The sequence below is a fragment of the Sprattus sprattus genome (genome assembly GCF_963457725.1).
Source record: "Sprattus sprattus genome assembly, chromosome: 19".
Lineage (NCBI taxonomy): Eukaryota > Metazoa > Chordata > Actinopteri > Clupeiformes > Clupeidae > Sprattus > Sprattus sprattus.
This window is the reverse complement of record NC_137917.1, coordinates 24,067,356-24,091,535: the sequence shown is the minus strand read 5'-3', so window position 1 is coordinate 24,091,535 and position 24,180 is coordinate 24,067,356. Positions and strand designations below refer to the sequence as shown.

Sequence of the window (24,180 nt, the reverse complement as noted above, 5' to 3'; positions counted from 1 at the left end):
TTTTTTTTAAAGGTTGAGTTTACCTGACAAACGAGAGAAAATAAACATCTAACACTCAATTTGAGCTTTCTTGACATGTTTCTGAGTTGAATGATTATTGGTCTTAACACACTAACCACACTCTTTAAAATGTAGCACCAACTTTTTAAGCACTTTTCTGATTACGTAATACTTTCTCTTCATGGTCATTTATTTTTAATAGCTATTTTTTAAAGTATTGTGCGTATACAAGTTAGAGGTCATCTGAAGAGTTTGACCAAGGTTGATATTAAGTTAGCTGTCACCATTGCGGGAAAATATTAATCCAAATGTAATTTTGAGCTGTGCTCTAATAATGCCTTTACTTGTAACTCTGTGAGTTTTAGAGACATTGAAACCAAATCAAGCCATACAGGTCCATCTGGTCTATGGTACCCACACTACAGCACAGAGCTTGTTTCAGGATTTCACAGCTGAATAAAGGAAGTCATCTTTTACTAACATTATGGATCAGGTTCTTGTTTTAAATTATAAACCGTTATCAAATGTAAAGGAGAGGAAATAGAAATCTTAAAGAAAAATTTTATGTTATGTTCATCTCTGACGCATCATTTGAAAATGAAACACTTTTTGAAACACAATTTCAATGGCTATTTGCATGGACCAGTGGTGTGATACAAAAAGAAAAAAAGACGTGTTTACATTAAGAAGAAATGACAAAGCATAACAAAACACTTACTAGTAAAATCAGTAAGACAAAGAAAAGGTCGATGAATGACCTCGACACATTACACAGGCAACTGCTGAATGGATTAGTAGCTCTTTATTGACTGAGTGCATTCCAGTGCATTCAAACACTCTGAAATAGACATTATCACCTAAGATATTGGATTGTTTTACTCTCTCTTTTACAATACTGTTTTAATTAGTATATTAATTTTTTATATAGGAATAGCCGAGGTGTTTACATTTTACTAACTATACATTCACTCTTCATTTAATGAATCACTTTATGTCATTAATCACTTAAGACTATTGGGTTTTGTAGGTGGATAATTTAACCATTGTAGTACAAAATTACAAGGCAGCCTCCCGTAGTACACAAAAACCCTTCAAGACTGATGACAAACTGTTGCATGTTATGAACAAAAGAAAACAACACACCTGAAGATTTTGTGCAGAGCAGAATGGCTTTCAGGATTTAATACTGCACATTCTATGTGTCAGTGTGTATGTCCTTTGAGAATAGGCACATTTAATTCCCTTTGTTTTTAGAGGGAAATGTTTTTTTTTCTGCATTTTCTCCACCGGGGGTCACCTGTAGCAGTAGGCCCCATAGAGGCGCAGGGTCTTGCTCGGGTAGCCAAAGCTGCGCACCCCGGGCTCGGGCAGACCTCCACAGCGCCCCCTGGGGGCGGTGATGGGGAAGCGCACGCTGCCGTCCCGCAGCCAGCCCCCGTCGCAGCGGTCCAGGCCCTGGAAATGCCACGCCGCAAACAGCTGCCCGACCAGCGCCAACTCCCCCCCGTCACCCCGACACGCCCGCTCCGCCTCAGCGAAGTTCAGAGGCCCCGACAAGAAAAAGACAGATCCTAAACAGCGGAGATTGAGAGAGAGAGAGAGAGAGAGAAAGAAAGAGATAGAGAGAGGGAGAGAGAGGGAGAGAGAGAAAGAAAGAGAGAGAGAGGGAGAGAGAGAGAAAGAGGGAGAGGGAGTGGAGAGAGAGATAGAGAGAGAGAGAGAAAGAGAGAGAGTGAGAAAGAGAGGACAGAAGGAGGAGAGAAAGGGAAGGATTTGGCGAGGGACATAATCAGATTATTTACCTCTCAGGCTTACTGCCAGTTTTCAGTTTAAGGAAGCAATTGCAATAATGTTATCGATCTGCTTTGCTATGCTGCTTTAGATTATAGTTACTTGTCCTTTAACGCAGTGATACAAAATACAAGACATTTGGCAAATATCTGCCCTTTGGCTGATTAAGTCATATTTTCCAAAAGACATTTCCATGTGTCCATGTGTGGATGTGGTGGGAGCCCTAATGTCATTCCTGGACTCCTGTTTCCCACAGATTGACCTCGCTTCCACAACAGAGGTCCTTGTCTGTCTCCTCTTTAGACCATCAGCAAACCCACTCCTGGCATTTCCTGAATACAGCCATTGCTCCTCTGGTCCTCCAGAGCCATCAAAGCACTCGAGGCAAACTAAACTGATGCCTTTAAGTCTCAAGTTTATCAAATCATTATTAAGTGTGTGTGTGTGTGTAGGTTAAACAGAATAAGGGGAAACTCAGAGGAGTACATTTCATCTTTAGAATGTTGTCTGCGGTGCAATGGTCGACACGTTGATATAAAGCAATCAAAGGCTATGTTCAGTATAGTCTCCTCTGCTAAGGCAAACAGCTGCTCTAATCTAAATGTCTCATTGATACCCTATGAATAAAACCTATTCAGTTACATCTTTTTTTTAGCCTTTGGGTTCTAGTGCCTAAGACTTCTTAAAATAAACAAGATTTAATTTAGTGAATAATTAAGTAGAGCACACTTCCATGTTGTTTCAATGACAGTCAGGCTTAAGCTTGTGGTCATATGTTAGGGTAAGGGCAATATGTAACGAGGTAGAAGTCAATTGTATCAGAACCCAAGTGTAAATATGCCAGGAAAATTAGCCTTTTTGCGCAGTGTTAATTACTCATCTAACGTAAGTCTTTTTTTTTAAGATTTATTTTTATGCTTTTTTGCCTTTACTCGATAGTTCAGAGAAGGGACAGGAAATGAGAGGTACAATAGGTGGGGAGTGGACAGGAAAAAATGAAATGAAATCAGGCCAGATTAAAACCCGACCTCCATGGGCATCAAGCCCAATGTGGTCGGGGCGACTGTTTTCTTACGTAAGTCTGATGTACCTAAGGCTATTTAAAATAAAGATTGACCCCTGCAAACCCTAGAGAGACTTGTGAAACTGATCGGAATCCTGTGAAACCAGATGACCAAACCCTCTCACCTGATGTGGCAGATGTGAAGCAGAAAGTGTCGAAATGGTCCTTGGTCTTGTGCCGGGGGCCGTAGCTCCGGATACCTGGCAGGAGGTCACCTCCGCAGGCTGGGCGGGACACCAGGATCGGGTAATGAACGGTCCCGTCACTCAACCAGCCGGCGTTGCACCAGTCCAGCCCGTCAGTCCAAGCTGCCTCAGGGCGAGAATGCAATGAGTGCTCAGCGCTCAAATCATGACCTGCGTTAGCTTTCTGTAATTGTCTAATTCCTTTCGACACCGACAGTCACTGATACAATAGTGCCTGATGCAAGACTGTGCCGCAGTATTTAAAGTATGCGCGGTGTGGTTCACCTTTGTAAAGCTGTTTGAAGGTGGCCAGTATGGCATCCTGCTCTGTACACGCGGCCTTGGCCTGGGGGAAGGTGAACTTGTAGCGGCCGTGTCTGCTCTGGTATGGAAAAACGACTCCTGAAAGACATAGTCAAGTTTTGCTCAGTCAACACCGATAGAGCCTACCATCCATCCTCACACACATTCACACACACACACACACACACACACACACACACACACACACACACACACACACACACACACACACACACACACACACACACGCTCAGTCAACAACGATCAGCAGCCAACTTTAAAATTCAGTGCCAGACTTTTTCTAGAGCCTAAAGTGAGGCAGACTGAATCAGTCAATGCAAGACACGAACTAGACACATTAAGCCTTGAGGTGGCACCTAACCCAAATCACTGCTCCCCGGGCGCTCAAAAGCAGCTCACTGCTCCGGGTTAGCGTGCTTCACTGTGTGCTTCACTGTGTGTATCACTACCCTGGATGGGTCAAATGCAGAGATTAAATTCAAAGTGTGTGTGTGTCACTATCTCTGCCGTAAACAGTCACTAGTCACTAGGGCTCATTTCCATTAAGGGAAAAACACGGCAGCAGACACCAGATAGGTGTCCTTATCATCTTCAACAACAGAACTTTGGAAATCAGCCCGTAATTGGACTGCTGAACTATTCTCACTTCACCCTCCCTCCTTCCACTATACTATCTCTGATCTTCCTTGCATATATGTGGACAGATGACCTAAGTGTTTGAGATCTGACAGTCCATGGCAAAGCACCTGCACCCAGAAGGCAACGCTGAACAAAATACTGATTTTGTGGTAGGGACGTGAACCAACACAAATATTCAGACTGAAAATAGATTGTGTTCTAAACAGACATCCTCTGATATGGATGACACCTGTTGCCTACTTATTTCCTGTGAGAGTCCCTTTCAGGGTTAAGTCAGCATAACATGTAAGCCAAAACAAAACTGCAACAAAAGGACAATACATCTCCTACCTTGGACACTCAGAGTGATCTCCACTTGTTCGTCCTCGATCCCGTTGATCAGCTCACAGCGGTAGCTCCCGTTGTCGTCCAGCTCCACGTTGGTGATGCGGAGGGAGGCGTCCAGAGGGTGGGCCCCCCTCAGCGAGGCCCTGGGCCCCAGCGCTCCGTAGTTCTTCTGAGCGTGCCCGTTGGTGATGAGCACGATGTTCTCCACTCCCTGGTGGTTGGGCTGCAGCTTCACCCATTTGATTCGGTAGTGGGGGGGCTTGCTTTGCAGCACGCACGGCAACGTGGCGTTCCCCCCACGCGGGGCCGAGACCTCGGCGTATACGGGGGGTTCCATGAGGTAGCGTAGCTTCTTCTCACCTGAGGAGGACAAGGGCTTCAAGGTCGGACATATTGGCTGTGTTCGAAAACTTAGATAGCTGTCTTGATCCTCGATCTCTCGTTAAGACAGGTGTCTGACGCGAGATATCTTCCGGGTGAAGGTATCTTAAAAAAACGTAGGTGTTTTTGAACAGCCTTATAAGATAGCATGTATGATAACGTGGGACGTTGGTACGCTGAAAGAACGTAAGGCTATCTAACGTAGGCTAACGTGCTAATGTTAGAAAGTTGGCTGGCTGATGCCTCGCAAATCACATCAACCATTATTGCTAGTAACAATAACGGTGTTATTGGATAGTACAGTGTCTATTTCTCAGTAACTTTAAAAAAAATCTAAGTGAGAAAACGCTGAAAAATTTACATTTACATACAAAACACAGCCGCCTAATGCCTCGTACAACAAGTGCTCTGCTAGCTCAGCCGGTAAAGTTAGGGCCACCAACATCCAAGTCATGAGACAGGGATTAGACATGAGGAGAACATATACACATAGCCTGTCCTGTACAAGTGTCTGCTAGAATACATACAATTCATTGACAAGCTCTCGTGCAGTGCAAACAAAGAGTGATACCATATACAGGATGTACTGTGCAAAAGCCGGTTGGATGACAAGAGAAAAAGGTCATGGTAGTTTAAAAATTTGTAATTGCCAGTGTAGCTAAACATGGAGCAGAGGTTGTGATTCTAATGAAGTTTTAAAAGCCGTCAATATGATCATAGTTTGGAGGAGTCTGTCACAGTGCTAAGTGTGCGGAGAGATGCGATGTAGTGGTAAATGTAAATATGAACTTCTACCTTGGTCAACAGTGTGAAATAGAACTGTGTTTATGAATATGTAGTTGTAAATGTAAATATGAACTTTTACCTTGGTCATCTGTGTGAACAAGAACTGTGTTTGCTGTGAAACAACTGATAGTCAACACCGTGACAGCCGCCCAGCCCATGATGACAATGGGAGCACCCCCTTCCTCTGAAAGACAGTGCAGTTAGACTTAATAGAAAAACAGTTTAGACAAAATACAGATCAAATTTAAAATCCATAACCGGTGCACCTGCTGGCTTATGTTTCATTGAAGTGTAATTTAAAATTGCCAGTCAATAATCTGGAGGTTCTTAAAATGTATGTTTTGTTATAGAATGTTGTTTTTGTGTGTGGTGAGAACCCTGTACAGTTGTGCTAATGGTCTAAACACTCACATTACCTTGAAGGAAATAATGATGTGAAGAAGCGTGTGGGTAATTCTTCAGTTTGTTTTAAAGTCTAGACTTAGATTTTGTAGACTTAAACTGTAGTCTGACAAGCCTATGCTTGGTTAAAACTGGTCATCGCTAGTCTTTGACAAGACTACATATCTTTGTTTGAGGTGAAAAATGTTGTTTTTAACATACCACGCATGACATGTATGGCATCAGAGATGTAAGGAAATAGCCAACATAACAAGGTTTAAAAAACAGCTTTTTTCCCTGAGGCAGCATACTCCCTCAACTCTTAGGCGTAACAACCCTCATCCTGTACTTCCAACTGCCATGAAAACATTTCCTTGCACTTCACAAACCTGACTGCTTGTCAAATACAAATGTCTGTAAATAACCGTCCTGTCACAGAACTATCCTGGTTCATATGAGTAACACTGGCGGTGGTTGAGCAACAGATAAAACAGGACAAACAAACTGAATTGAAAAACAACAAAAAAACAAACAAAAAAGAACAAAAAAAGATCCTGATTATACAAATGTGTGTGAAATTTTTGTAATTTATGTGGAACGAGTTCATATCAAACACACTATTTGAGAAACGCTAGGCCTACAACTGATAGTGTGGAGGCTGTGTTTTTAACTCGACAGAGAAAGAAAAGACAGGCTGACCTGATTCAGAGGGCGAGTGGCAGCTTGGGTAGAAAAAGAAGTACAGTTATCCAAACATGGTTGGTGAGCTTTTCTCAGTTTTTATCAAGCTACGATGCACTTCCAGTGGCAAGAACGCAACTAATTCCTCATCTCTTCCTTTCTCTCTCTCCCCCCTCTCTAGCCTATTTCTCTGTCTCTCTCCGTCTCTCTCTCTGTCCCTCTCTCTCTCTCTATCCCTCTCTCGCTCTCTCTCTCTCTCTCTCTCTGTCTCTCTCTCTCCGGTCAGCTGTCATGTGTCCCAGGCACTAGACAGGGTAAACAGCCTTTCACTGCCCGCTCCCCCAGATGTTAATGAGGATGGGACAATTTCCTATTGTGCTCCTCAGTGCCTATCCATTGCAGAGCAATATGCCCACAACGGATGGGGAGATGGAAGGAAATACACAAGGAAGATGGTAATGGTTATCAATGGCTTAAATTATCTGTGAAATGCAAAGTGATTTAAATGCAAAGTGACTCTCCGCCATGTAAATTGTATGGTCGTTTCGCTGTTTTCTTTATTCTTTGTGGTAAGCATCATCGGATCAGGGAAGGCTGATTATTGGTAGTGTTGTCAAGTCATCTTGTGCTTTCACTATCGCTGGCCTTGAAAATAATTACTGCGATTTGAAAAGATGCTGCGTCAGAAATAGATCAAGTTGAATGGTGATGAGAAACTTTGGTGTTATTTATGGAGCCAAAAGGTTGGGATGGAGGGGTAGAGAGATGAGGGATGGAGGGATAGAGAGATGAGGGATAGAGGGATAGAGATGAGGGATGGAGGGATAGAGAGATAAAGGATGGAGGGATAGAGAGATGAGGGATGGAGGGATAGAGATGAGGGATGAAGGGATAGAGATGAGGGATAGAGAGATGAGGGATGGAGGGATAGAGAGATGAGGGATGAAGGGATAGAGATGAGGGATAGAGAGATGAGGGATGGAGGGATAGAGATGAGGGATGAAGGGATAGAGAGATGAGGGATGGAGGGATAGAGAGATGAGGGATGAAGGGATAGAGAGATGAGGGATGCAGGGATAGAGAGATGAGGGATGGAGGGATAGAGAGATGAGGGATGGAGGGAAAGAGAGATGAGGGATGGAGGGATAGAGAGATGAGGGATGGAGGGATAGAGAGATGAGGGATGGAGGGGAGCTAACTGATGGATCTTTATTGTCTCGCTGGAGACCCTCGTTTAGCAATTAAACGTGACGTGCACTGCGGAGTTTGGCACGGCCCATCTGAGGAACGGGAACGCTGCCAAGGGCTGCTGATGCATTGCTGAACTCTGATCATTGACAGGGAAACAATCACAATACATTCTGACATGAAGGTCAGCCATTGTTTTTGCGTCAGAACGTGTTGGCCTGAACTTTTTCCTTACATTTGGGGACATCCTGTGACATCAGTGTTTCCTCAGTGAAAACATTTCAGAAGAATGAACATGTTAAGCTGCTATCTTCTCTTAGTGAATGAGAGAACTTTGCTACAGCTCTGAGGAGAGGGAAGCAGTAAGTTGGCTCTGAGAGTTGTGCACTGGGTAACCAAGAGATGCATCTGACTGTCCAGCCTGAAACAGACCTTAACTACCACGCTCTGACTGACCAGCCTACAACAGACACAACAACGGCTGCTTTGTCATACTTCCTCTCGCCCCCTCACTCCCCCCGCGCCCCTCCCCTCCCCACACCAGTGCCCCAGTGCCCCTCCACCCTCCCCCAAAGACAACAGCAAGTGCACAAACAGGGCGATAGGGAAAAAAGGTCGCAAGGAAAAATGAAATAATGGGATTCCTCCGTTTCCCTCTGTGCCTTCTTCATTGTGCTGGTCTATCAATGGCGTCCTTTCTGGGGCTCTGTCGGCCTGCAATTAGTATGCAGGAGAGCCTGGTTAGGTGACAGAAAACCCTGTTCTTTCCCTGTCCTTTTTTTTTCTTGATCTGTCTCTCTCTCTCTCCCTCTCACTTCTTTCTCCATGATTACCAATTAGAGGGTAGATATTTACTGTAAAAAAAGACATTCTGGGGTTAAAAATGGAAATGATGATGAAAGATTGGAGTCATATCCCTCCGTCTTCTCTTAATGAATTAATAGCCTGGATAATGAGAGCTGAATATGCGGGGTTCATCCCAGACGCCACACTTTTAAAGCGAGTCAAAATTGGGTTTAGAAGCTCTTTGCCTTGGGGTTGGAGATGATTTGCTTGGTTGCTTGGTGATTTGTACTCACCAGTTCACACAATTATAGCAAATTAGGTCAGGTCATTTACTGTATGAGGACACAGATTGCAGGGATGCGCTGTAATATTTAAAAGGAGGCTGATGTCCCAGAGATACCGCACTATTTGAAGTACACTATAAATCCTAACATCCAAAGACAGCAGTGGTGTAAGACCTCCCAACTATTCAGAATCTATCCATCTGTCTCACATATAGTCCACTTAAATGGATACCTCTAGTCAACACCACATGGTTGTGATCATGGTATGATCATTTGCCAACACTGGGATGAATGTGTGGAGATCATGCCATTGTAAAAATATAGCCATCTAGTAGAATTGTGTTTTCAAAACAGATAGAAACCCTCATGATCTCAGGAAAACCGAGCCTACACTCCAGACTTGAGGCAAAATTCTCTCATAATCTTAGGAACACCGTGCCTACAATCCAGACGTAAAGCTAAACTCTCACTTAAAGATGCAGTGCGCTTTTCGGCTTTAGAGATGGTTGATGTTTGAGCTCAACAGCCAATCAAATTACACACCTCCCTTCCGTGCTCCCCTGAAGCACTGTGAGTTTTTTCCGAGTGCAAACACTGAACGGGCCGTGAGAAGCTGTGAGAATTGCTGAATTTGGGGGGGCACTGTGGCGCAACCAGTAGCCCCCGACCACATTCGGGCTTGATGCCCATGGAGGACACAGGTTCGGTTCGGCCTGATGTCATTTCTCCTGTCCACTCCCCACCTCTTCTCCCTCTCGTTTCCTGTCCCACTCTTCACTTCAACTATCGATTAAAGGCCAAAAAGCCCAAAAATAAATCTAAAAAAAAATAAAAAAAATGCTAAATTTGACCAAAAGTGATTGGGATTACAATCGCACACGGTACCTTCCCACCAGGAAGCAAGGCCCTCAACCTAATTTATAAGTTTAACACATGTCATGACCAAATCTAATTCCTTTACTGAGAACATTACAAAATACCCCATTATGCACTTAATACACTACAGAAACTGAAGTGAGACTTTCAAAAGTGGTCCGTCTTATTGACTTATGCTCCTTCTTTGAGTATAGACCTTAAACACTTTGTGTCGGGTAAAGGGTCTTGATCTAATAGGTGGACTGAGATCTGTTGGCATGGCGATGATGTACATCTCTCAGAGGTACAGGACAACCCTGCATACTCCAGCACAGCCTGAGGCCTCCATCGGTGAGAGGTTGGGCCGTGAGTTGTGAGATTCATATCCCAGCTGCTCCTCGTGCCTTTCTCACACTGATATTTCACTGAAGAAATGTCAAAACTGCCCGAGACGACAACCGTCTCTCTAAATTCCCCCGCGGCTCGAGTCGAGACTTGCTCCTTGTAAACGGACACATCAATAAATAATAAGGTAAATAGATGGGAAAGTACTTGGTTATCTTGATCATCAGCAAGGATCTTCACAGAGCCAAGCCTCGTTAAACAAGGACGTCTATTATTTATATCCTTGATGGCACGATAGAGGCTCTGTTAGTGTTTGCCTTTTGCAATGAGGAGGGTCGAGGTAATAGTTCAGGAAAGTGTCAGTCAGTAGTAACTATGGCGACATTGTCACATTAAAGTAAACCACTGAAAAGAGTAGTAATTCTGGGAAAAATATGGATACCGCCCCACAATCAGACATTTTACGATTGTGCACAAAGGACATTTACTGCTCTTGCTACCCAGCAGGTAACATTACATAATGGTGCGCAACAGAAATACTGAGCACTGCTTGAGGTTCAGCGCTTAAGGGTTCAACGCTTGAGGTTCAGCGCTTAATGGTTCAACGCTTGAGGTTCAGTTGCTCAGTTGTGTCTGTCTTTGACATCTGAGAAGGGTCATTATTGCTATGTTGTTGGTGCAGGGCGTATCCTCTCTTGTTAGTGAGAAAGAGCAACACTACCTTGTAGGCGCTGTAAGGTGAAAATTCCGTCAAGTTAGTTGTAGATCAGTATATTTATTCACTAACAATTGCAATCGTGCTCACTCACAGCACAAGACAGAACAGAACAGAACAGAACAGAACATCACACAGGGGTTATATACTTTTATCTCATTTATCTAACTCTGTATCTAACTCTGACACCATACATTTTAACATCTAATGCCACCAAGAAAAGTCAAGCTCGACTAAAAGTCCCTTTGTGTAAGCCCAACTGCTGAGATACAAGGATGTCAGTTCTACGCAGGGTTGATCAAGCACAGTTCGACCCTTCTTATCACCTCTGAGTTCACCTAAACATAGACAACCTAACTTCTCCAGTCGAGCTGCAAGTACAAAGCCGGCAAGGACAATGTCACTGCCGACTTCTTCCATTTGTAGCGAAGGGAGAGCGTGGTCACCCCACCGGGACTCGAACTCGGGTCAACGGGGTGCTGAATATGCTCTCTGGCTGCCACGCCATTGAGCCAGGCTCTTTTGTAGCGAAGGGAGAGCGTGGTCACCCCACCTGGGCTCGAACCCGGGTCTACGTGGTGCCAAACATGCTCTCTGACCGCCACACCAAAGAGCCCGGCTCAATGGCGTGACGGCCAGAGAGTATACATACATATTCAACTGTAGGGACCATCACATCGTCACATTACCCTCACCTTCGGGAAGCGCAACCACATTTCACACACACAGGCATTCATCATGCATACACCAATCATACTCCTCCCATCCAGAGCACCCCACACACACAAGTGCTTCACAAGTGCTTCACCCAACCATGGGGTCCTTCACATGGGGTCAACATTCCTGGGGGTTCCTCACACAAGGTTCATGGTTGCACTTCCGATGACCTCACAGCAGGGCATCCCACTTCTGACACCATTTGTAGCGGAGGGAGAGCGTAGTCACCCCACCCAGACTCAAACCCGGGTGTACGGGATGCCAAACATGCTCTCTGACCGCCACACCAAAGAGCCCGGCTCAATGGCGTGGCAGCCAGAGAGCATATTCACCTGTAGGGACGATTACATCGTCACAAGGTTCCTTCACTAAGACATGTAGATCTTACACATATGCAGACTAAGTGTAGCCAGTAGTGCTGCAACGGATCATCATTGATCCGTGATCCGTTCGGATCATCTATTTCGGATCGGCACACGCATGATCCGCGGATTGATTTATGAAAAAAAAAAATTGTGCGCGTGTTCAGTCCACACCCAGCCGTAACCATTCCTGCTAGTTCCAGGGACAGAGCTACTTAACACGCTCTGGGTTAAAGTCTGCAACAGTTCCCTTTTCAATAAGCAAACAGTCCTATGGCTCGTTGTGATTTATTGTCCTCAGCGTACAACATGTAGAACAGTGGGCATGGAAAATAAAAGTAGGCTAGACTTCGGTGACTACTGTAACGATAACTGCTGCCTCTAGTGCTACGTCTGTTTCCATATACTCGCGCTGCCACACAAACATGTCGCCTAGGTTACGACACAGACGTAACACGTAGCTGACATAGCGATTGCTAACATAAAGAAAAACATGCAACACAGCGTGGTCATGGCGAGCGGAGGAACAGAAGAACTTGAACGCCCCACATTTAAATCCCCTGTTTGGGAGCATTTTGGCTTCCCTGTCAAATTGAATGCAGAAGGAAAGAGGTTGGTGGATAAAACCGTGACTGTGTGTAGGCACTGTGGCACAAGAAAGCCATACAACAGTGGAAACACATCGAGCATGGCCACGCATTTACAGCGACATCACCCCAGTGTTTCACTGACAGGAGTGAAACCGAAAGCGGCTCAATTGAATAATTTAAAAGTGTTAATAAACAAAAAGACAAAACATGTTTATTTGTCTTGTCTATTTTTTTTTTCTTTTTTTTTGCTGATCCGAAAAATGATCCGATCGGTGACTCTGATCCGAGGAACGATCCGAACTGTGAGTTTTTTGATCCGTTGCACCCCTAGTAGCCAGTAACTACTTATCAAAGTAACACACACACAGGAACACAGAGAAGCTGTTCCTGCTCACATAAGCACATGATTCATATAAAGTAATTATTAACACAAGGCATTTGATTAATATATTCTTATGTCATAAACAGTGTTCGGAAATTACCTCCATCAGGCGCTTTCTCAAAATGGGCGCCTCCTCTATTTAGAACCTCATGAGCAAGGTGAGTATTAACAACAGCTAGACGAACAGGACAGTTTTCTGTTTTCAAATGTGAATTTCAAATCTGTCTATACAATAAATAAAAAAAAATAGAAAAAATGTACACTATGACTATAGAATGTATCTTGTCGTGTCTGATTTTGTAGGTTTGTGATAGGAAAAATACACAGTCTTCTGATCTGATTAAAACTCTTAGTTCTCGTTAAATCAGGTAAAACTTCTCAATAAGTCCAGCAGAGTGTGAAGCAAAAAGGTTTATTTAGGCAGTGCAATACCAACAGCATAAACCTGAGCTTGTCTCAAGACAACACTGATATCACAAAGTTTGCGATAGCTTATATACATCAGATGTCACCACAAATCTGGACACCATTCTCAGTTGGTCCCTCATCGTGGCTGCTCCTGCGCACCTCATTGCTGAATCTTAACCCTCTTCAACACAGGTGCTCTAACTCACCCCTGGCTTGGAGCCCTGTTTGGCACAGTGACACAGGGGAAGGGGGAAACTCTTGGGCCTACAAGCCGGCATGTAGGAAGATCCCCCACAGTCTTTGGGTGGGTTCCCTACCCAGTGTGTTTAGGACTGCTGAATTCAATATTTTAGTACACACACACACACACACACAAGTCTTATCAGTAGTGTAGCTCAGGCTGTAGTAGTGCAGTAGTTTTAACAGCGTATTATCATGAATATCCTTGTGATTATACTGATTATTGATTATTAATGGTGTACCCCTACTGGTGATTATATTGCTGGTTAATAGTACACACACACAAATTATTGAGTTTTTCATTCACACATTTTCCACCACAATCTAAAAGGTCAAGGACTGATATTTAGCAGACGCTTTTATCCAAACCAACATTCAGACAACCTGCAGCTTTCAGGAATCAAACTTGGGTCAACTATTCTCATACCAGTGATGCAAACTAGCCTGGTGACACCAGCCTACGTATTTCCGCCTGAATTGATTTCAAGCTCATACTCAGTCTGGCCCAACCCCATTGACAATCGTCTCCAGAACTCAAAATTTTGTCAGCGATCAATCAGCAAACAGTTCAGAGCTGTGACGCAAAACTCGCCTTGGAGGAAAAGACACGAAAAGCTATCGGAAAAGTTGTCTCAACTCTCGAGAACATCAGAAAATTAAAAAGGAGAACAAGAGTATTTTCTTGTAAGTTTTATGATTGGAAAGGACGTCGTAGCTCTTCTCCCAACTGGCTTTGGGAAGAGTTTAATCTACCGAATGCTTACTAAACGTTGCTGATTGGTTAAGGGAACTCCAATGATTTTAAACCTCAAGATAAGCACCCGCCCATCTCGGAAACCAAAATGCATTGGGTTGGCCCAGACTGAAAGACGGAATGAAATGGAGTCACAGGCTGGTAATGGCCAGGCTAGATGCAAACCACTGCACCACCACTCCCAACTACTGTCTGTTCATTAGCTGATTGGCTGACATTTATGTTAGCCATCGTTTTGTGGTAGCTGTCTGAAACTGATGATTGCAGCTATTGTGCACTGTATTATTTCAAGAAGAGATCACCTTTCTTCTCCCTTCACTTTAGCCTTTTCTTAGTGGAAAAAAAAAAACATTTTGTTCCTTTACAGTGAAGCATTGTGATGTTATGACAGATAAGTGCGAGCACACATTCCTCAGACAGTTGTTATGATTTTCTTTTAGGTTTTTTTTGTGTATTTGGTTGTAGTCTGTCATTGGCTGTCTAAGATCAGCCGTCAGATTATGGACTACAGTGAAGCCTCTCACCCGGGCAGAATTCCACTGAGCCATTCATTCATGCAGTTCATACGTACAGCCACCCACCTAAACATACACACACACACACACACACACACATACAGACACACGCACACACACGCACACACACGCACACACGCACACACACACACACACACACACACACACACACACACACACACACACACACACACACACACACACACACACACACACACACACACACACGCACACACACACACACACACACACACACACACTCAGACACACACACACACACACACACACACACACACACACACACACACACAGAGTAGGGAGGGGGGTGGGGGGAGGAAATCACTGGAAATAGTATGCTCATTTAAGTTAATCACCAGTTTCTGGTTACTGAAATCACTCTTAACTTACACCTGCCCAACAATAACTGCGCCGAGCAGTCCAGGTGCAAATATGTGTCACGGCTTGCATTCCTGGACAAGCATTTCTTACGTAACTCCTCATACACCTGTCCGTTGTCCTGTTGCCCTCTGTGCTGATACTAAGGAGTAATTACAAAGGCGGCACTTACAAAGAGGTCATCTTTAACTTGCCGATCAGCATTGATCGCAGTCGGACCCATTGAACTAACTACCCCTTTACGACCCCGCCAGCCTATGCATCTTTCACTCACTGTCTCTTATCAGGAGCACAAGTGTACAGTATCAACAGTTTCTTTAGGGTTCTTTAGGTGGGGGGTGCACGTGTGTTGCCCATGTGACAGTCACACAGGTTATGTGTTTAGAGAAAGGGAGAGAGATAGAGAGAGAGAACGAGACAGAGAGAGAGAGAGAGAGAGAGCGAGAGAGAGAGATAGGGAGTGAGGGAGAGAGAGGGAGATAGGGATCTAACGTACAGGAATGCAGCCTGCGGTGGCAGATGCCTCTGGCCGTGAACGCTTGTCACCGAGAGCACCTGGGAGGAGGGCGAGGTTGTGGAGGGGGGTGTGTGTATGGGGTGTGGGAGTGTGGAGGGAGAGTGGTGTGGGTTGGTGGGTGGGGGTGGTGGGCGGTGTGGGTGTAGGATGGGAGTAGTGGGCTTCTGACTTTTAGTGGAATGTTGCTTTTTTGCCATTTTTTACCTATACTTCTAGTTCTATGTCTCTTAATTACTGTAATATTGTACCAAACTAAATATATATAAACATTAATAAACATATAAAGTGATAATATATGGATTAAAGCAACATTTGATCCAGTGTCACAGTCTTAAACCAACGAAATGCATGCGTATTTGCAAGTGTTCATCAAGATGCATTTTTGTGTACAGCTAAACACACGATTAAGTGGAACCTGACTCTCAAACACTCCCACACAAACCATGGACTGTCTGGCACAAACACATATAGACAACACTGCAACATGCATTTAACAACATTCCCACATAAACACAATGTGAAACCCAGCTACACACATCCATGTATAATGTGCCATAGGGGAGGTTGTAAGTTATGTAAGGAGCATGCCCAGTCTTGTGCTAATCACGTGATAGCTTGCTTGGTATCCCCCCCACCGCCCCCCCCCCCCCCAGTAGCAGCTCCTTACTTGAGCTTGTCCCCGAGGTGAACCCCCAGCAGCATCCATGTCACATCTCCACTCCCTGATCGCCTGATTGGCTTATCTGTGGGGCCCAGGAGCCAGCATTGAGATCAAGTGACAAGGAAACACTTCACAGAGAACCCTTGCACGCATATTTGTGGAAAAACTGGAATCTGTGCAGGTTGAGGGCATGAGGGAGGGGGAGGGGGAGGGGGAGGGGGAGGAAGGTGTGTGTGGAGGGGGGGGGGGGGGGGAGGGGGAGGAAGGTGTGTGTGGAGGGTGAAGGAGCTGCTATATGGTTGGGAAGGTTATAGAGGCTCACATGGACTGCTTTCACACACACAAAAACTAGCGTAGCTACGTCGGTTATCGGCTAGTTTGTTAAAAATCGGCCAGTCTGTTAAACAATCGATGTGCTAAGTTTAATAATAGATTAACATGACAACGCGAACGTAGCTGATAACATACGCATGCCGCTTATTATACCCCGTTACGATACCAAAATCCAATGTGTCATGACAGTGTAAACAGGATAATGGTGTCTTTTACTGTTTGCATTACAATGGATTTTCATCTAATGGCACCTTATATAATCAGTGATAAAAAGGTAATTTAATTACATTTGGGTGGCAGTAACATGAAGAGCACATACTGTTCTTTCAGATGGAGACGATAGGCTCAGGTGTGCAGAGTGGCAGAAAGACAGAAAGAGGACGGGAGGGTAAGAGTGGCAGAAAGACAGAAAGAGGACGGGAGGGTAAGAGTGGCAGAAAGACAGAAAGAGGACGGGAGGGTAAGAGTGGCAGAAAGACAGAAAGAGGACGGGAGGGTAAGAGTTAGGCACTGATGTTTACAGAGATGGCTGACTGAGGTGGCATCAGAAATCAGCACTTGTGTCCGCCTGGCGTCGCTTGTAGACACAGCGTGGGCTGATGTCATGCCGGAGATTGCCGGCTAGAACGAGAGGAATGAGTGGCATCCAGCAGTGTCAGGCCAATCTGGCAATCAGGTGCCCCAGGAATGATGCCATGTGGCATTTTAAAGGATGAGACTCACCCCGCAAACCATCTCCTCACCCTGCTACCGGGCCACTTCAGCCCGCACCTCCAGACTGCAGAACAGTTTCATCCCCAGGGCCATCACAGAACTAAATAATCACACTACCCTCCACCCAGCACAACTGCACTTTTTTTAGTGGTTGCACAAACAAATTTTGTTGTGTATCTAATGCACAATGACAAATAAAGTCTATTCTATTCTATGTGCCACCAGCTGACACAGAATAAAAGCACAGCAATGAAGTTGTGCAATAAGGCGCAGCAAGCATTTGGAGGTGTCCGCCTCGGTCAGGTAGGGGAGGGCCAGGGCTTAGTCGCCATATTCTTTTTGGGGGGCTTTTTGCCTTTAATCAGATAGGATAGTGAAGGTTTGACAGGAAATGAGCTGGAGAGAAGAGGTGGGGAGTGGGATTGGGCAATGGCAGCGGGTCGGATCCGAACCCAGATAATGGTTTAATAGAATTAATTAATATGTATATTAATATATTTATATTAAAAATTAATATATTTTTTTGTATGAGCAAAACAACTTCATCATATATACAGTATCATAATCAAACTGCTGATACATTCTTTTGGTTTCAACATTCCACCTGAGCACTGTCTTGTGGTTTTCCCCAACGTCGTTTTCATTTATTTAATGACACTCCAAAAAGTTATTCCGCAAGAGGATATATAGACATAAAACCCTGACAAGTCCTGTCAGCACCTACAGTGCAACACGCACCCGAGACTTCATGTTTCTCAGACATCTCGTTACCTCAGTCATTCACCGTCTCCTTGCCAACATGTCAACTCATCTCTCCTCCTTCGTTGCCATCAGTAAAACATTCGCTGGGCCTTGTGAACAGATCCCCCTAACGGCGTCTACACTACCTGTGGAGGTGAGGGTGAGGGGTGAGTGAAACTGAATTGGCTCTGATGGGTTCATGCCTTAGAATAGTTGGTGTCAGAGACCAGACCACCCCCCTGTGGGGAAGGGTCCAAGAACGCACGAGCGTGATGGGGCCTGTTGCTGGGACGTGCAGGAATGTCTGGAGTGCGGAGCCCCAAACACTGATCTGTTTAATCTTTTTTAAGGCTTTTACACAGCAAAGATGACTTCAGCTTCAGGCTGTTATTAGGATTAGCGGGGAGACCATTATCAGTGGGCGGGGGAGCTGGCCATTTGGGTGCCTCTGGGGAACCCCCATGGACATTCACGTCAGTTACCTCTCAGCAGATCACGCCAGTTACCTCTTAGTAGATCACGTCAGTAGATCACGTCAGTTACCTCTCAGCAGATCACGTCAGTCACGTCAGTTACCTCTCAGCAGATCACTTCAGTAGATCACGTCAGTTACCTCTCAGCAGATCACGTCAGTAGATCACGTCAGTTACCTCTCAGCAGATCACGTCAGTAGATCACGTCAGTTACCTCAGTAGATCACGTCAGCTACCTCTCAGTAGATCACGTCAGTTACCTCTCAGTAGATCACGTCAGTTACCTCAGCAGATCACGTCAGTTACCTCTCAGCAGATCGCGTCAGCTACCTCTCAGTAGATCACGTCAGTAGATCACGTCAGCTACCTCTCAGTAGATCACGTCAGTAGATCACCTCAGTTACGTACCTTTCATCAGATCTGGTCATAGTGTCTTTACGCCAGTCACCTTTCAGCAGATCTGGTCATAGCGCTGCCGCTGAACCAGTCATTACCTAAGATCAGTGATGGTGCTGGTATGCATAAAAGTGAGAAAAACATTTACCACAAGCACATTTTTTTTAACCTTCTTTGATTTTAATCATAACTGTCATAGTCTACTTTTGTAAATTTGCTATGTGGTCTGATTCCATTCATTCCAATGCTCCTATCTGATTAAGCTTCTCTAGGGGAACTTTTATGAATATTTCTGTCCAGAACTGCAACCAGTTTGCAAGACATAATAGTATGGTTAATGTAATGTAAATGCTATTTATTTTTGATAGTTTAACCCTATTCATGAACTTGTATTATTTGTCACTGAGGCGTCACAGCTGCGCCTGTCCTTGTGTGTTTGTCTAGCAGGCTGGTACAGGCTCTCTCCCCCTTCCTGTTACAGGCACAAGCACCTGCAGCTAAGATGTGCAGACAGACAACAGATGCATACAATGTGTCTGACGCCTGTGGTATGAAGTGTGTGTGTGTGTGTGTGTGTGTGTGTGTGTGTGTGTGTGTGTCTGACGCCTGTGGTCTGAAGTGTCAATATCTCAGTCTCCATAAACCATAACAGCATTTCTTTTCTATGGAACACACTCCCCCTCCCCCTCCCCCTCCCCCTCCCCTGAAGTGGTGGAGGCAGCAGAGATCAAACAGACTGATAGAAAAGAAGAAAGAAGTGGTGTTTTAAGACTGGACCAGGAGCCTGCTATTCTTGCTATGTGTGTTGCTTTGTGTCCCCTGATTGGCCTGCATCTGTGTGTGACAGAATGACAAGAATGACATGTCATGACAACCAGAGTTGGAATTCACAATTTCAGTGCTCACTGTTGGTGTGTGTGAGAAACATTTATATTAACATGTAGTTATTTAGCAGACGTGTTGGTCCAAAGCGACATACAAGGGAGAGAACAGTCAAGCTATGAGCAATAGAGACCTAGTGTAACATAAATACTATTTTACATAAGAAATAAAAAAAGCACAGGAATGTAACTGCTGTAAGTGCTAGTTAGGTACTAGTACAGGGGTGGCTAACCAGTCCAGTTCAAAGAGCCACAACAAAACCCAACCCTATTTCAAAGAGCTACAATGTGCCAGTCCATCAATGGCATGTCATGGTTCAACATAACATAAGAGCAATAGAGCAGGGGCAAATCTAGGTTCCCACTTTTGGGGGGGCTAACCCCCTAGATAAAACCTATTATTTTTCCTGTGACCCATCAAAACTAGGGGGGTCTGGGGGCATGCTCCCCCATAAGACATTTTTGAAATTAACCTTTAAAATAGTGTCCTTGAGTGGGTTTTAGGAAGAGAAATTAACACATTTAGATTAAAAGTATGGCACAACAAAACACACATTAACGACATCTGCTAAGATAGGTGCTAATTATACTGTAGCATGGTACGGATTTGCAGCTCAAGTGAGTAGGTTAACGTTGTAGGCTAGAGTTCACTAGCTGGCGAAGCTACTGACTAGGGTAGCATACCCACAGGATCAATAAACCGGCATGGTAAAAAAAGAGAGTTACAACATCTATAATTAACTCGTGATGATTTAACCATTTCGTTTTGTTTTACTATTTTAAACCTCATATTCATCACCTTTATATCCAGCAGCTGATTATGGCAGCTTTTCACCAGCTTGGGTCGGACAGTCGCTCCAAGTCTTTTTAATAGACGTTAGTCACCGTCTGTCTGCACGCTCGTGAGGCTCGCCCCTGTACTAGTAAAAGTGCAAGTTAGGAAGGGAGGTGAGAGCTTCTTAAAGGTAGAGAGGGACGACGATAAACACTGCAGTACATGCAAATACTTGTGGTCATACACAAACCACAGTGGATCATAGTCTAATGATTTGGTTATTTACATTTAATTAGGTTATCGCTGTAAATTGTTTGTAGACAGTGTGTGAGTGCAATCATGCATATGTGTGTGCGACAGAAAAGCAGAGGATGAGGAGAGAGAGACAAGCAGAAAGAGACAGAATATGGTGTACAAGATTGAAAAAAGTATTTCAGGTGTCATATAATGGCGCTGCTCTTTTCAGTTTGACTGACAGGGATTTCACAACCACCTTAATCCCAATAAGGTAAAAGAGGAGGAGCTTCGGTTAGCAAGAGTCCACAATTGGGTGACCTGGCGAGGCAGTGGGCGTGGCAGGGATTTTGAAAGGCAGGGAGAAAAAAACAACAATAATTAAAACTCGTGTGTGTCTGCAGAACTCCTCACACACTCTCACACAAGCTGTGAAGAGTTTGTCTTCTTGTGCTGCACACTGGGACCCTCCAGCCAAGTGCTGTGCTCCAGGCCGAGAAAGAGGGAGAGCGAGAGCGAGAGAGAGAGAGAGAGAGTTGGGGAGAGTCTGAAAGAGATTAAGAGTGAGAAAGAGAGGAAGAAAAAGCCGGCATCATGACTGAAACAAGCATGAAGATCAGGCTGCCAGTGGCTTGCTTCGTCATGGAGATCATCCTCATCATCATTTATGGCGTGCTGGTGGAGTACGGCGAGGAGACCGATGCCAGGCTCTGGCACGAGCATGTGGGAAATGGCTCCAACATTGAGAATGACTTCTACTTCCGCTACCCCAGTAAGTGTCCTGGCAGGAGGAGTAAAGGGGTGCACAGATAAACATACACCTGTATGCCTCTCCAGGTGTCTGCACAGTAGTGGGGTGAGGTGCTTGGGCTCTGGGGGCAGAGAGTAGCAAACTCCCTGGCAGGCTACGCTTTTATTCTGTGCACTTCTTGCATGGTGCATGGTGGTCTTTGCATTGAGGTTATGCAACAGGGATACATTGAGAAAGTGTTAAACTACTTGCAGCTCTTCACTTCAACTTTTGAACTTTTTCACTGTCACTGCTAACAACGATGAAGCATAATATTGCTGAATGATTTGAGGTGAACAAACACTGTAATGAATGCATACACATTTTTCACAAGCTCATTATGATGGACAGCTATTAAGTCAGTGAGAGATTTTTTTCATGAAACTGGTTTATAATCGCATATCCACTTCATCTTATCTTTCAGGTGATCAGTATTTGTAGTTCATGAAGTAAGAAGGGCTGTAGGTTTTAAACCCAGTAATATTAGAGTATCAGAAGACATTAGGTCTTTGCTGACACTGTATTGCCTGCAGCACTGCCATATTTTGTGGTCAAACTTCGAGTTCTTAATGAGACAGAAAAGTTGTTGTCTTTGCCTAGTCTTGCGTGTCTCAATGCAAGTCCCCATTGCTGCCAAGTTAATATGCAGTGTCAAGTGATTTTGCCGCTCATTTGAGGCTGTAGAGCAGTTTTCTTCCTTTTAACTTTTTTTGAATGAGCCTGCTCCATTTTGTGCTCCATTCTTGTTTGTTGATTAAACCCCCAATGGATACTTTAACTTTAACCTCTCTGCAGCTGGGCCCAGTTCAAAAATAAAACACCAGTGTGCTTCTTCTTTAAAAAGCTGAAAGACATTCTGCATTCAGTCATATGTCAGTCCACAAGCTATTTTGAAGCTACTGTTTGTGTGCATATTTTTCCATGGGATATGGAGATGTATGGATAATGAAGGGTTCCCTTTACAGGCCTTTGTGCTGATTGTGCGGTGTTGGGATGTGTGGCGTGTGTCGTTACAGTTTTTTTCTTACACAGGACCACAAACTTTCAGTGGTCAGTCCATTCTGACCACAGACACCAGCATCACCTCTCTGTGCAATGTTTGTACGGTCTGTACTGTCTGCACTGTCTGTACGGTCTTTACCATCTTACAAAGAGTTCCACCTTTTAACCCGCCCGCTCTTATGAAGGAGGGGTTATAAGTAGTCGGCCAGTAGGGTTAGTCTGAAGAGCCGCTGGGAGTTCACCTGTGCAAATCGTTACCTGTCAGCACACACACGTCCCCTTGAGGGGTTCTGGGTGCCCAGGCAGCTGGACCGAGGGAGCCCTGAGGGAAGACGTCTCACTCGCTAGCTTGCTCGCTTGCTTACTCGCTGTCACACGCTCGCTCGCTCTGAAATGTGAGATACCGGGGTTAGGAATGTGCATGAGAGAAATAGAGAGATGGAGAAACAGATAGAGAGGGAGAGAGAGAGTCAGAATGTCATGACGTTTTTTCTAACTAAAGTTCAGCAAAAAAAATAATCCCGTGGGAATCTTTGCAGATACTGTATGCCACTCATAGCCTCAGGGGGGGCTCACCTCCCAGCCTGACTTCTCTCACTAAAGACAACAAAAAAGCAAAATGGTTGTTTTTATTCCTTCAAGGTCAGGGCCATAAAAAACCTTTTGCTGTCCAGATAACACAGGTCCATTAATATTTAACCTTCCTTTCATCAGCAGGTGAGCATCATTAGAGTTCAAAAAGGTGACGAGACAGGTGAATGGCTGACAGGTGAACCGATGATAACTCGTACACCTTTGGCGTTCTGAGGAAAGCTTAACAGAAGCGCAATTGTTCTCCATCCTCCTGTACCGATGACTAGCTAGATTGGCCAGAAAGATGTTACAGAAAGTTGTGTAAGAGATAATATGCAAGTTGTTCATTGATCTGTGTTGCCAAAGCTCTAGTGATGAGTTGCACTGAAATGTGTAGTATATTTGCACATACAACATACGTTCTGTCTTAATGTATTTGTTTTCCTATACTATATTCCTTGATACGTGGATGTGTGGAATGTGTTGGCTGATAAGGCCAAAAGCCTTGTTTATCATTTGAAACTTTATTAGTAGAACAAATAATGGGGGATGAGGAAGAAAATGGAGGATGAGGATATCACATCAGTTTGATGTCATTTTTATTTATGATCAAGTCAGTCCGGTCCCTCCACCACACAACTGACTGCCTGCATTGAATCTTGTGTGTATCTGTGTGTGTGTTTGTGTGTGTGCATGAGTGTGTGTGTGTGTGTGTGTGTGTATTTGAAGTGTATGATGCCACTGGCTATCTGGGCCAATTTGCCCTCAGGGACTTTGGCAGCTTCAATGCCCCTTGTGCCAACTGCTAGTCGCCTGGCAACCACACAGAGGGAGACTGTCCCAGCCTGTGTAAGGAAAGTGGAGTGCACCAATGTCTCATAGGAAATGCAAGGTGCAAGGTAGCAACCTTGTTTGACCTTCTCACAAACTGTGTCAAATTCCTTCAGACCTAAACCCCACTCTTTAGACCTTCGATAGATAGCCGTGGCACCCCT

At 44.6% G+C, this 24,180-nt stretch overlaps 2 protein-coding genes across 2 annotated transcripts in view; one reads left to right on the top strand and one right to left on the bottom strand.

Annotated features, from left to right (window-relative positions):
- Positions 1-909: 909 nt before the first annotated feature.
- hapln2 (hyaluronan and proteoglycan link protein 2) lies at positions 910-6,704 on the bottom strand. The gene is made up of 6 exons (XM_080858324.1): positions 6,577-6,704; positions 5,576-5,680; positions 4,333-4,689; positions 3,325-3,441; positions 2,980-3,162; positions 910-1,571 (listed from the first exon to the last, which is right to left on the bottom strand). Exons 2-6 carry the CDS (start codon positions 5,652-5,654, stop codon positions 1,294-1,296), a joined length of 1,014 nt encoding a protein of 337 aa, XP_080714450.1. The 5' UTR covers positions 5,655-5,680; positions 6,577-6,704; the 3' UTR covers positions 910-1,293.
- Positions 6,705-21,414: 14,710 nt separating this feature from the next.
- rhbg (Rh family B glycoprotein) overlaps positions 21,415-24,180 on the top strand; it is a gene marked incomplete at both ends in the record, with an annotated part of 10,521 nt that continues 7,755 nt past the window's right edge. The window contains one exon of the mRNA XM_080857736.1: positions 21,415-21,592. Coding sequence (XP_080713862.1) covers positions 21,415-21,592 — 178 coding nt within the window. The remainder of the gene's footprint in view (positions 21,593-24,180) is intronic.

Coding starts and splice junctions, on each gene's coding strand:
- hapln2 (XM_080858324.1), bottom strand. CDS start 5,654: ATGGGCTGGGCGGCTGTCACGGTGTTGACTATCAGTTGTTTCACAGCA. Junction 4,690..5,575: donor TGTTCACACAGATGACCAAG/GTAAAAGTTCAT, acceptor TGTCCTCCTCAG/GTGAGAAGAAGCTACGCTAC. Junction 1,572..2,979: donor CTTCACATCTGCCACATCAG/GTGAGAGGGTTT, acceptor TCCGCTGTTTAG/GATCTGTCTTTTTCTTGTCG.